The sequence below is a fragment of the Bubalus kerabau genome, chromosome 17 (assembly GCF_029407905.1).
Source record: "Bubalus kerabau isolate K-KA32 ecotype Philippines breed swamp buffalo chromosome 17, PCC_UOA_SB_1v2, whole genome shotgun sequence".
Taxonomy (NCBI): Eukaryota; Metazoa; Chordata; class Mammalia; order Artiodactyla; family Bovidae; genus Bubalus; species Bubalus kerabau.
Genome location: NC_073640.1, coordinates 62,844,915 through 62,858,198, shown reverse-complemented (window position 1 = coordinate 62,858,198; position 13,284 = coordinate 62,844,915). Strand labels below are relative to the sequence as shown.

Sequence of the window (13,284 nt, the reverse complement as noted above, 5' to 3'; positions counted from 1 at the left end):
ATATAAGTTAAATAAGCAGGGTGATAATATACAGCCTTGACGTGCTCCTTTTCCTATTTGGAACCAGTCTGTTGTTCCATGTCCAGTTCTAACTGTTGCTTCCTGACCTGCATACAGATTTCTCAAGAGGCAGGTCTGGTGGTCTGGTATTTCCATCTCTTTCAGAATTTTCCAGTTTATTGTGATTCACACAGAGGTGATTACAGTAATGAATTGTTTCTCCCCGCCGCCCACCCCGCCCACTGCGCCCGGAGTCCCGGCCCCCTACGCCCCGAAGTCCTCCTAACACTTCCGCTGTCCCCACGCGTGTTCGGCTTCGCTCAACACTCCGCCCCCCGGCGGCTAGGCTCCGCTGAGTCCCCGCCCCAAGGCCGCTCCGCCCTTTCACTGCGCGTGCGCGCAGCGTCCCACAAACCAGGAAGCGGAGCCGGGCGAGTGGAGGTCTCAGCTCAGCGTGAGTTTTTCTCTTTCTAATCAAACCTGCGGCCTGCTGCCTCATTTCCTCGGTACCACGAGCCTCAGGTTCGCTAGTGACTCTAAATCCCTGCGCTCGTCCCCTCAACCCCAGCAAGTTCAGACGTCTTGGTGAGCGGCAAAGGGGCGCCTCCATTTTGCTTTAAAGTCGCTCTGAAGCCGCTTCCAGCTTTTAGTCCACAGCGACGCTGCTCTTTCCTGCTTCAAACCATTTACTGACCTCACTGACCCCTCTGCCCTTCCTACACCATATACAATTCTCTTCGGCGAGGTGGGTTTATTAACTCCGCGGCCCCCATCCTCGTCCTCTCGGCCCCTAGCCGCGCTGACCACCTCGCTCCCCGGTCCTGGGATTCTGGAGAGCCCGCCCCACTGCTGAGACCCCTTCCCTCCCAGTCCTCACCTCAAGCCTCCTCAGGCGGGTCCTTCCGCCCTACAGGCCTTGCCTTCATAGTGACGTTGCCCTGACCCGTGTCTTGGAGGTGACCTGCGCTAGCCACATGACACCCGAGGTTCTTCCATTACAGATTCCACCCATTGCACTTTGGCTCTTGCGGGAACTGGGCTTCTTATTCAGTCGCCATCACTGCAAATAGGAGGCGGGGGGGGGGGGGGGGGGGGGCGGTCAGAAACAGCAGAGACAGCGACTCCTAGAGAAATATTTAATTGAGATAAGCATGAGGGAGAAGCGATGGCAATGAACAAGATTGTGAGGAACTTGTGAAGGGACAATAGCCTGAAAAAAAAATCGGCCTTGAAGGTAGCGGTTAGGGAAAAAGTTTAGAGAAAAGCAGAATTTCCTGAGAATTAAAGGTGAGCAGGATAGGGAGGTAGTGGTGTTCATTCCAAGGCTTTACGACCCCCCTATTTCCCAGAGTTTGCTCAGATTCATGTCTGTTGAGTCCAGGGATGTTATCTAACTATCTCATCCTCTTCGGCCCCCTTCTATAGCCTTCAAGGGAGAGGGGCTGTAAATCACGGGTCCCAAAGAGGGCAACAGTGGAGAGGCAGTTCACACAGAGAGCCCGCAAAGGGGATACTAGAGTTGGGATCTTGACCTACAGAGCAATATCCTGCTGGGAGAGAAAAGGGACTCCTAGTGATTGGAGGAGCTGAGAAAGGAAGCTGAGAGGAAGCATAGCCACTTGGGGGTGCCAGAGAGGGGAGGAAGGGAGGCAGAAATTCATGGAGGTTTAGGATCATCAAGGAAGTTGGATTAGAAGCATTTTACAGGGAACAGATGGCAGAGAGGCCGGATGGGAGTCAGGGAAGAAGTAGAGAGGAGGACAGGCACAGCAGGAGCGCAGAGGGGAAGAGAAAGGGAGACGGGGAAAAAAGTAGGGAAACATAAACTAAATGAAGTGGAAACAACTGGTGTGCAGGTGGGGGAGGGGACTAGATCTAGATGAGTGCTGAATCGATTTGATCAGGATTTTTAAGTCGTGATACATTGATTTTTGGCTTTAGAATCTACTAAGTTTAAAACTTTCTCTTTTAAATTATACAGATGAAAATGAGAATTGCAAAACTTCTATCTGTAAGGCTTGTGCTTCTGTATTAAAAGATAACATCCATGTGCAGAGGCTATAGAGGTGGGGGCTGCGGCAGTGACTTGATTCTCTCAGAGGTGAGTCACCCCCTTCCCTTTTCCTGGTGCAGAGTAGAGGTTATGGAGAGGAGAAGTGGGGCAAGAACTGACTCTCTTACTACATGATGCCTTTTCCAGGCACATTAAAAATATTGTTTGTGATGGTTTTACTTTTTGCTTTCTCCTTTCTTTATATTTCATTATTCTGTATCTTGGGATAAAGATTAGTTCATTGAATACCTACCTTCTTGTAAACAATTATTCACTTGTGAAATAAGATTTGGTGAACTCCTGTAATTAATTCATGTCATTCTTTTCTAAATACTCTATATTCTGAATTTTTTTTTTTTTTACTTTTATACCAGAATTCTTCAATGAAAAAAATTTTAATAAGCTGATTCACTTTAGGTTTGTTTCACATTTATTAGAGGCCCATATGCTGTTTCTTGTTTATGTTATATCTTGAAAACATTTTTTGGTATCTAATAAATAGTTATAGACCACTTTGATGAATGTTTGGTAAGGGTGTCAGTGATCTTTTATATTAAGAGTCACAACCTAATTTAAGCAGTTAGTCTGATACTCCATTTTCCTCTCTTTTATGTGATCTAGTAACTAGTGAGCTATGATTTGGTCTGATGATGCTTTCTCAGGTCCAGAAGCTGAGCAACACTGACCCCTGAAATGATTGGCCAAATTGTGTGTGTGACTGTGTGTGTGGCAGTTCTGCTTGTAGGGAGAGCCTACGTGTTATTAGAATTTGAAATAGGTCCCAGTCTTCCAAAATGAAAAAGGACAACAGTAGGATGGAGGCGGGAACATAAGCTCAGACCCTGAGAGGAAATCATGAGCCATCTTCTGTGAATAAAGCTCAGTCTGTAGGGAGGCCTCCCACTTCTTGCCAGGGTCTCCAGCCTCATCCTGGGAGCTGACCCCGTTCTCATGGTCAGTCTGTCCTGGTCACATTCACTTAGTCCTTGTTCATAAACACCAAAACCTTCTTGTCTCGGATCTTAGTTTCTACTCCTACCTTTGGTCATTATATCACTGTTGCCCTAGCTTTTTCTGTTCCTTCAGGTCTGGGCCAGAGAGGTCTCCCCATCTCCTTCTGATATTCTCTGTCATGTTAACCAGGTTTACTGCTTCTGTATTAATTACCCTCGTCAGATATGCCCTTCTCCTTTAATTATTTGGAGTCTTTCCTCTTTTCCCTTCGTTGAAGTGTTCACCGTATTCCTCTTCCTCCCAGGATGCTTGCAGCATCTCACTCTGGGGGTGAGGACTGGGACTGTGGGCTGGGCTGAAGAATCCTCAGGGATGATAGAGGTTATAGGCTTGGTGATGATGGCTCCCATATTTGTTCTGGACATGTCAACTCTGATTGATCCTTTCCCTATGTGGAGACTTAATTACTCAAAAGCAAAAGGATGTTGGAGTCCTAAAAGGCCTGGCAGATCCAGTGTCTTGAGGTGTCCCCATGTTTTAGTCTGCAGTGTCACTGCTCACTGCAGCCCCCAGGCCTTCTAAGCTCTGTCCATGCAGGGACCAGTTGCCATCTTGGACAGCAGCTTTGCCTTCAGTTCATCTGCTCAGCAGCAGATGCTTAGTTTCTTGTGATTAGACTGGTCAGTATCTTAAGGGAGTATGTAGGAGAGGACACCTCCCTATCCCCAAACCACCCTTCCCCCGTTAATGAGCTGACTTATCTTCCAGTTAGCTATGAGCAGGGAGAACAGGAGCCAGTGAGATTGGGGTCTCTCTCTCTTTGTGACTTATTTACTGAACGCAGTCCAACCATCCCTCAACACATAACGTCCTTGTTACTGAGTGGTTTTCCCAAGAGGACCAGCTTCTTGGTCTCCATACTGAGTGTCCAGTGTCCTTGGATTTGCAGCTAGGGCACATTTCTTTTGCAACGCCCACGCCTAGAGGTCTCTGCTCTTGTTCAGCTGTGCACGGAGAAGGCGTAGAAAAATAGGAGAAAGTGAGGGGGAGCGTGTTGGGGTTTCCAGGAGGGTTGTGGGAGCAGGAGTGTGCCTTTTAATGAACCCAATGAATGGTGTGTGTGTGTGTGTGTGAGAGAGAGAGCATAGTTGTGGGATCACGGGGCGTGTGGACCTGTTGACAAAGGCGGTCCCAGTTCTGGCTGGAGGTCCTGGACTTGGGCTCATGGCTAATTGTGGGCTGCGTGGAATGGTGGGTGTGCCAGTGTCTTAGCTCAGTTTTCCTGGGACACAGATGCTGTGACTGAGGTTTGCATGATTGGGTTTAATTGGGAATCTTGTGATCACACCTGTGGAGGAAGGAAGGCTGTGGGTGTTGGGGGCCAGAGTGAGGCACTTGGCTCATGGCAAAGGTCATGAGGAAGGAGGCTCGACATACACAAAGGTGGGATCGATCCTCAGGAGTCCCCCTGGAAATCCTCAAGCATCTACCCTCATAACCAGAGCCTGCCTGCTTTACTACTTTGTGCTCCCACCTACACCTCTGACTTTACGGGGGGCTGTCCCCCACCACCTCTTTCGGAGAAGGAGTTAACCTAGAGCTCCAGTTAATAAAAACTCCTGGGTGTGACAAGGGTGTTTTAACCTACAAACTCCTCTGAAGGTTCTCTATCCTGCCTGACAGGCTTGTCCGGCCACATGTGATTGCTCACAGCCTCCCAACCGTGAGAGGCACGAGATGCTTTAAACCTTCTAAAAACAGGTTCCTTAGAAAAGTTAGAAAACTATTAGCATAAGTATAGTGGGCTGATTAGAAATTGTATTGGTGAAGGGTTTTTCATTTGTTGTGCCAATGTTTGTTGCTAAGTCTCCATATCTCCTGCCCTTACACGCATTAATGAATATATAGAAGAAATAAGTATTAAAATTTGATATTAATCACATTAGACCTTAGGCTAAGTAAATTCTTTCCTTAACTAAAACCCACCACAACCTCACCCTATAGGAGTGTAACTTTATTTGGGTGGCGTCTGTTTTAAGAATAATCACCCCTGGAGAAATAAGTGTCCTGGTTGACTGACCGCTGTCACAAGGAGAGGGTCATAAATTGTCAGCAGGCCCCCTGGCCAGAAGATGATGTAACACCCCTAAGACCTCTGTATACATTTGTATGAAGCACCTGACTTTGATAAAAGTCAGGACTGTTGACCCCGCGTGACTTTTGCATAACATCTCAGTGTATAAAAGTAGACCATGGAAAATAAAGAATTGGGATCAGTTTCTCGAAAGACTGGTCTCCCCATGTCTCTCTCTCTCTCACTCTGGTTGAGTCTCCATCTGGAGCGCGGAACCCGCCATGCTTACTAATTATGCCTGGGCTTCTAAGATCCGACCGGGGAGGCCTCAGTGTCTCCTCTCCTTTGGGAGAACGGAAGGACACCTGCGGCCTCCGTAAGTGGTGCAAACTTCTTGTCTTGAAGTTTTATTGGTCTCCCGCGTAAACCAAGATACTCAGCCTCTTTTCTCCACTGAATTTTCCTACTGAGCTATCCTTATTCTATTACTCTTTATATCTTTAATTAATATCTAATTGAAGCTATTGTATCCTGATCCTCGCCGACACCGTCCCTGCTTTGAATACCCTGAATCAGCCGGGGCTGGACCCCGGCATGTGGGATTGGGAAGAAGAATGTTATCCTGCAGTGTGTTAGAAGCAAGGCTTGAGCTGAGCCCACAGGGAGGTCTGGGTGCAGGAGGATGGGCACAGTGGTCCCAGAGAAGGGGGATGTGATCCCAGAGGTGCCCCACAGCACCCCCTCCACACAGTGGATTTTTTGTGGTCTTTAGGGAAGGCGAGAATTAAGTATGCAACCCATAGAATAACTGTCAGTAAAACCCCAGAGACACTTTGTGGGTTACCTTTGGTATTTCTGTTATTTTGAGTTGCTCATGAAGAAAGTTTCAGATGCAATTTGGAAGTTAAAAAAAACCACAAAACTTGGAGTGTTTCTGTGGAAGATGTTGAAGTCACATTGAGATATGTGCATCAGCCTACGTATCTGATGTACATATCTCAATGTGATATCTCAAAAAACTTTGTCTTTTATTATTAGAGTTTGGAGATAACAGTTTGGGGACTGGCTGGTGTCACTCGTGTCTGACTTTTGCAACCCCATGGCCTGTAGCCTGTGAGGCTCCTCTCCATGGAATTCCCCAGGCAGGAATACTGGAGTGAGCTGCCATTCTCTTCTCCAGGGCGTCTTCCCAACCGAGGGATCAAACCCGGCTCTCCAACATTGACAGTGGATTCTTTACCGTTTGATCTACCAGAGAAGTCCTGGTTGGTAGCATACACTCAGAGAAACACAAACATGTATATAATGACATGCACCCATAAAAATGGCGATTTTTGTCACTTGGGACCACTTGGATGAATGTAGAGAATATTATGGTAAGTGAATTAAGGCAGGTAGGAAAAGACTGATTGTATGTGCTCGCTTATATGTGGAATGTAAAAATCTGAAACCACTAGTAGCAGACAGGGGGATGGTGGTTATCTGGGGCTGGGAGGTGGGGAAGATGGGGAGATGTTGGTCAAAAGGTAGAGACTTTGAGTTGTGAAATGAGTGTGTCCTGGGGAGGTGCGTGCAGCACGCTGACCGTGGTTAATCCTGTTCTGTTACTGCCTGCTGGGAATGTGTCAGGAGAGTAGTCATGAGTGTTGTCACCACACACGGAACATGGGGATTTGGAGGTGATGGACGTGTTGGTTCATAGATTGTGATAAATATTTCACAGTGTAGACGTGTGTCACATGGTCACATCGTGCATGGTATGTATACACATCCCTTCTTGTTAGTCCGTTCTATGTCAGTCAGGCTGGAAAAGAAGAAAGTGGGAGGTAGGCTGGACTTGACCCCTTGAGTGGTGTTCAAACCAGGCTTCACATGAGATCATGAGGCATTTTGCCTGGGCATGTATTGTACCCCTCCCCCAACAGACACGCTCCTCAGGTTCTCGTATGGGGCCTCGCCCCAGGAATGTGCACAGGCCGCAGATGATTCTGATCTGGACACTGCATTGAGCACCAGGGCTCTTAGTCTCCACTTCTGAGACAGATCAAGCCCTGGGAGAGGGGAGGGCACTCTGCTCTGAGTGGGGCTGGACCAGGGCCTGCTGCATGACCTGAAGGGCATCGGGTGAACCCTGAAGGGCATTGGGTGAACGGAGGTGCTCCCTCCTGCTGTGTACATGAGGCCTCACCAGGAGGGGAGTGTGATCCGAGGGAAAGTGTGGAAAAGTCCCGTGTTGGACTCTGTGCGGGAGTTGACTGTCCTGAGTCCCTCCTGAGACTGTGGCCATAGAGGACTGTCCGTTCCACACGGTGAGGGCTTCCCTGTATGTGTGGTTGGGGCTCAAGAAGGGGATGTGTTCGCTCTAAGCATTAAATACCATGTTTTCCACCTTCTTGACACTCCTTTGAAGACTCCTGTTACCTGAGGAATAAGCCCAGAAGAGGAGGAAAAGTGAAAGAAAAAGTGTCAGGAATGGCTCTTTCTCAGGTTAGGTCATATTCTCAGTGGATTCTCAATCTGTCCTGCCTGAAATACCCATTTTTGGACTCGCTAATCTTGTCTGATTCTGCCGTGCCTTGTCTGACTCCTGTACATTCACACTCACCTGGGGCCTTCCATCAGGGTCTGTCGTCCTCACTTAGATCCCATCTCCCCATGACCCGGTGACCTGGCCCTTGTGAGGAGGCTCCTCTGTGCACCGAACGGCTTGGCTTCTTACCCACTGGTTGGAGACGGGGTGTCTCAGTGCTGTTGGGCAGCAGGGATTGCTTAGGGCCCATCTGGATGTGTTGTCTGCTCTCTGTCAACCAGGCTAAAGAAGCTGCATATAGATGTGAGGTATTAAAATGCTTAATACATGCCAAAATCTGAAAAAGAGTCCAATGAGGGAAAATCAGGCCTACTTTTTATAGTACATTTAAAACTAAGTGAGGATCTTCTTGAAAATCTTAAATGTTTGGGAGTGAAATGAAAAGTTCAGAAAGAGACCTCAGGGCTAGAGAGTGTTTCATTACAGCATCTAATTTAAACTATGAAATATAGTTTGCTAATTATTTATTCTTCCTTTTTGACCACACGATGCAGCTTGCAGGGTCTTAGTTCCTTGAGGAGGACTTGAACCTCAAACCCTGTGGTGTAAGTGCAAGATCTTAAACCCTGGACCGATAAGGAATTCCCCCAGCTTTGCTAACCTTGATGCAATATTTGGTCATGGAATGAAAAGATAAACTTTGGATTTTGTTAATAACTACATACCTAACATTAAGAATAAGATAATATTACTATATTTAAATATACTTTTCTGCTGTACTGGCTCTTCATTGCTTCACTGGCTTTATCTAGTTCTGGCGAGTGATGGCCACTCTCTAGTTGTGGTGTGTGGGCTCCTCATTACAGTGGCTTCTCTTTTCTTGCAGCCCAGGCTCTAGAGCATGCTGGCTTCAGTAGTTTCACCTGCTGGGCTCTAGAGCTCTGGCTCAGAAATTGAGGCTCACAGGCTTAGATGCCCCTTTGCATGTGAAATCTTACCTACCAGGGATCAAACCTGTGTCTCTTGCACTGCCCGGTGGTTTCTTTACCACTGAGCCTCCAGGAAAGCCCTCATATTTTTAAATACAGCTATTATATACAGATTAGAATGCATGTTCTGTATGTTACTTTCTGCTTGTATTTTCATTTTTTTAAACTAGTATACTGAGTGACTGAACTGAACTGAACTGAAGATAATGTTGAGGACTTCCCTGGTAATACAGTGGATAAGAATGTACCTGCCAATGTATGGTGCACGGGTCCCATCCCAAGTCCAGGAAGATGCCTCAGAGCAACGACGCCCAGGTGCCACAACTACTGAGCGTGAGCTCTGGAGCCCGGGAGCCATAACTACTGAAACCCACACACTCTAGAGTCTGTGCTCCAAAACAAGAGAAGCCACTGTAATGAGAAGCCCATACACTGCAGCTGCAGATACAGAAAGCCTGCTCACAGCAACAAAGACTCAGCAAAACCCAAGTAAATAACTTAAAAAAGACATAGAATGAAGATAAATTACTGAAGTACAAATTGATGCATTTTTAATGTCCCAAAGATGCGGAAATACAGATGAATAAAAGAAAATGAGAGTATCATCCCAGAATGTGTCAAAAGGCATCACCTTAGAGTAGGAAATGGCCACCCACTCTAGTATTCTTGCCTGAAAATCCCATTAACAGAGGAGCATGGCTGGCTACCATGAGGTTGCAAAGATCTGACACGACTAAGTGACTAAGGAGCAGCAACCTCCACACACAGCAGAGTGAGCGCTGAAAAACAAATCTAAACCTCTGGTTTACCTCCTGCAGATTCTTCAGTGACTTCCAGTTACTTTTGGAATAAAGTCCTAAATCCAAAGACCTTGTAGAAAGCAGCCTCTATCTGGCATCACCCCTCTTTGTTCCCTGTGTCCCAGATAGACTGGCTGACTTTCTGTTCACTAAATATCTTCGTGCCTCAGAACTGGCACTCAGGCTGTTCTGCTTGCAACACTCTTCCATTTCCCACCTTGCCAATTCTAAGTGTTTCCTCCTCATGGAGACCTTGTGTGATTTCTTGATGTACATCAAGACTTTCCAATAAATCTTCTCTTAGCACCAGGCCTGTTTCAGAGCACATGTTGCAATAGTAACTTTAAAACTATGGATATAATTGGGTGGCTGGCTGCTAGACTGCAAGCTCCATTATGTTCACTGCTGTATTCCCAGTTTGGGGCCCACGTTGACACTCAGTAAATTTGGATTGAAAGAAAAAATAGGTCTTCCTTGTTTCAACCAGTTGTGTGTTTTCATTTGCATGTGTGAGTGCATGGATCTGTAATTCCATGGCTTTATTACAGAACATCATCTCATAAACATGTTTTATGCTTTGTAGCAGTTGAAATTATATCTTAAGTGTTTTCCATTCCTTTAAGTTTTTTCTACCTCATCACGTGAATGATGGAAACAGTAGTAAGAGTATTGACATTGTGTGGTTGGTGGGAAGAGCAGGTGACCCTGTACAGTGACCATTTGTCCTATAGTCGTGTCCGACTCTTTGTGACCCAATGGGCCATAACCCTTCAGGCTCCTCTGTCCCTGGAATTCTCCAGGCAAGAATATGGGAGTGGGTTGCCATGCCCTCCTCCAGGGGGATCTTCCCACCGTAGATATCAACACCATGTCCCCTGCATTGCAGGTGGATTCTTTACCACTGAGCCTCAGGGCAACCCAGATACCTACATATGATACTGCATATTATAGTGTTCCCTGTGCATTCAGAAGGAGGTAGATAGTAAATTAATTTGTGAATATTTTTCTGTCCATCTATCATGTCTGTCTTTCCGTGGCTGACAAAAGATCTGGGATTCTACACCTCCATTGCACTTCAGCTTTCTTGTATTTGTTTCAGGTATTCTCAGGAAACTCTGTCATGCACTTTGCTGCTCTGGTACTTAAGTTGTCAGTCCCAACCACCTGACCTCAGGTGCTGTTGCCTCATTTCTTAACTGTTTGATGTGCATGAATTCTTAGAATGACAGAGTTTTCTCTCCAGTCAGAGGGACACAGATCTTCCTCTAATGTGCTGTGATGTTGACGATAAGTTCATCTGTGTAAAGTCTTAGAGTAGTGCTTCATGTGTAGGAAGTGTTGAGACACCTGTCATCAGTGTGATGATGTCATAATCAAAACAATGTGTGTTCTTTAAAGCCGCTGTGGACTTTGTCGTCTCTGAAGACACCAGTCTTGTAACTCATCTAGATAGTGAATGTCCCTCGGTGTGTATAGTGTAACACTTATGCATAAAGAACTCACTGATTGAATTTATTTGTATATTCTGCATGTATTGTCCATACAGGTGACAAGTTCATGTTGATTGGAAGATGTCATAGTCTTATGAAACAACAGGAAAATTACCTGAATTGATCATTACCCCTCTAACCTCTTCTCATTTCATGTGAAAATAAGAATCCTCCCGAGCGCCTGTTAGTGAAATGTGCTTTCATTTCAGACACAGTTGACCATTGAGGATGTGGACATCAAGTTCACTCCAGAGGAGTGGGAATGCCTTGACCCTGCTCAGAGGGCCTTGTACTGGGACGTGATGGTGGAGACCTACAGGAACCTGCTGTCTGTGGGTGAGGATGACTTCCCTGTGAAGTTGGATTCTGGTTTGGGGATATCTCTGCATTTTCCCTCTGTGTCTCTTGGGATCCTCTGTTTTGCTTGACTGAGTTCATCTCTTTGTCCTTTCTTCAGGTGATCTGCCCACTGTATGATACACAAGTTTCTACACAGCTTAAGTATTTATAAAGCTGATTTCAAACTTTAAAATATCCAATTCCCTGTTTTCTACCCCTGTGTTCTTGGTTCAGTAGTTCTTGGAAAGGAACTAGATACATGGATGCCTGTGTGCTCAGTTGGTACAGTTGTGCCTGACTCTGCGACCCAGTAGACCGTAGCCCTCCAGGCTCCTCTATCCATGGGATTCTCCCAGCAAGAGTACTGGAGTAGGTTCCCATGCCCTCGTCCAGGGGGCTCTTGCCCCGCAGGAGTTGAAGCCACATCTCCTGCATGGCAGGTGGATACTTTACCTTTGAGTCCTGGGGAAGCCCAGATATCTGCATATTATACTGTATATTTTACTGTTTCCTGTGCATTCAGAAGGACGCAGATAGTAAATTAAGTTGTGAATATTTTCTGTCCGTCTATATTGCCCATCACTTCTTGGCTGACAAAAGAAGTTGGATTCTACACCTGGCAATGCAGGAGGCACAGGGTCTAGGTCCTCTCTAAAGCAGGCCTCTGACCTTGCTTCTAACCTGGCTGGACACTGCCCTGACTGTGAGTGCCCTGACTGCCTGCTGTGAGTGCAAGGCTTGCAGCACCAGAGATAAGATAGGGGACAACTCTTGAGGTTGTTGAGCCCTTGGAGGGCCCCTGGCCTACTCAGCTGCAGGCTTAGCAACATTATAAGTTTTGTAAGACAAAGAATAGTATTAACATGCAACCAGAGCTGTTATTTGCTCACAGATTACTGATGATATCAATTAGCATCCTGGGATTATAAGGGGGAACCCAAAACTGCAATCTTTGAAGTCTCACCCATGACCGTAACATGCTGCCTGGGACCTTTTCCCCCCTGGGTCTCCAGATGGGCTGTGTCCCAGGACTTCCCAGCGCTGTTTGAGTCTGGATGTTGGTCAGAACCCAATTTGGTGATGTATCTTCTGCTGTTTCTACTTTTCTTTTATTGTTAGTATATTGAAAGTCAGCTTGACAATTCTATAATAAGTATTTGTATTATTTATTTCTACAGAACGAGTGACTTATTTTGTTAACAAATCTTTGAACTTGAGACGAAAGTGACAACGTTTGGCAAAACTTTAATTGGCCCTGTGAGCAGTATTTGTGAGACAAAATACCACTCTGTAAGAAAAAAGAGGTTAAGGTTGATGAAGTTTTTATTCCCTAATAGGAAGATTTGCATTACTACTAGTTAGCTGATACACGGGACGTCGTCACTGGATGGTGTGAGAATTGGAACCTTAAATTAAAGAGGGCTGTACCCTTAGAAGTTACTGAATATTTGTGACTCTCACCATTTGAAAAAGGATAAGAATGTAATGCTGGATGAGAGGCTGGATCCTTCTCTCTCCTACTGTGAGGTACATAAAATGAAAGGGAAACTCACTCAGTCATGTCGGAGTCTTTGCGACCCCATGGACTATAGAGTCCATGGAATTCTCCAGGCCAGAATTCTGCAGTGAGTAGCCTTTCCCTTCTTCAGGGGATCTTCCCAACCCAGGGATCGAACCCAGGTCTCCCATTCATTGCTGGAGGATTCTTTACCAGCTGAGCCACCAGGGAAGTACAGGAGATACATAAAGCGATCTTAAAATTGTTTGAATAGAAGTTACAACTGGAAACAGAATTATGCGATTAGTGATGATGGTTGTCCATATTACAATGTCAAATTATATATTAGCTGATCAAATTCTCACATTTTAAGTGGGCGCTCTCCTGTGCTGGCCCACATCTCTTAACAGTGTCCCCCACTGCTTTTCTGTCTCCATTATGTCCTGTTGTGGCCTTTCACCCCTCCCACCCCTCTGTCTCCCTCTCTATCAGCTAGTCCCCTTCTAACTTCTCCTGTCTCCAGTGGGGAGGGGGAGCCCAGCTTCCCCCACTCCTGC

The 13,284-nt window shown here is 46.2% G+C and overlaps 1 protein-coding gene across 8 annotated transcripts in view; it reads left to right on the top strand.

The window, feature by feature from the left end:
- Positions 1-345: 345 nt before the first annotated feature.
- LOC129632531 (zinc finger protein 665-like) overlaps positions 346-13,284 on the top strand; it is a 53,746-nt gene continuing 40,807 nt past the window's right edge. For 2 of the 8 annotated variants that reach the window (XM_055554248.1, XM_055554245.1), the window contains exons 1-5: positions 346-454; positions 1,982-2,101; positions 6,262-6,457; positions 7,492-7,568; positions 11,100-11,226. In XM_055554248.1, coding sequence (XP_055410223.1) covers positions 6,406-6,457; positions 7,492-7,568; positions 11,100-11,226 — 256 coding nt within the window. In that variant the 5' untranslated portion in view covers positions 346-454; positions 1,982-2,101; positions 6,262-6,405. The other 6 variants (XR_008704574.1, XM_055554234.1, XM_055554246.1 and 3 more) reach the window with 5 other exon arrangements.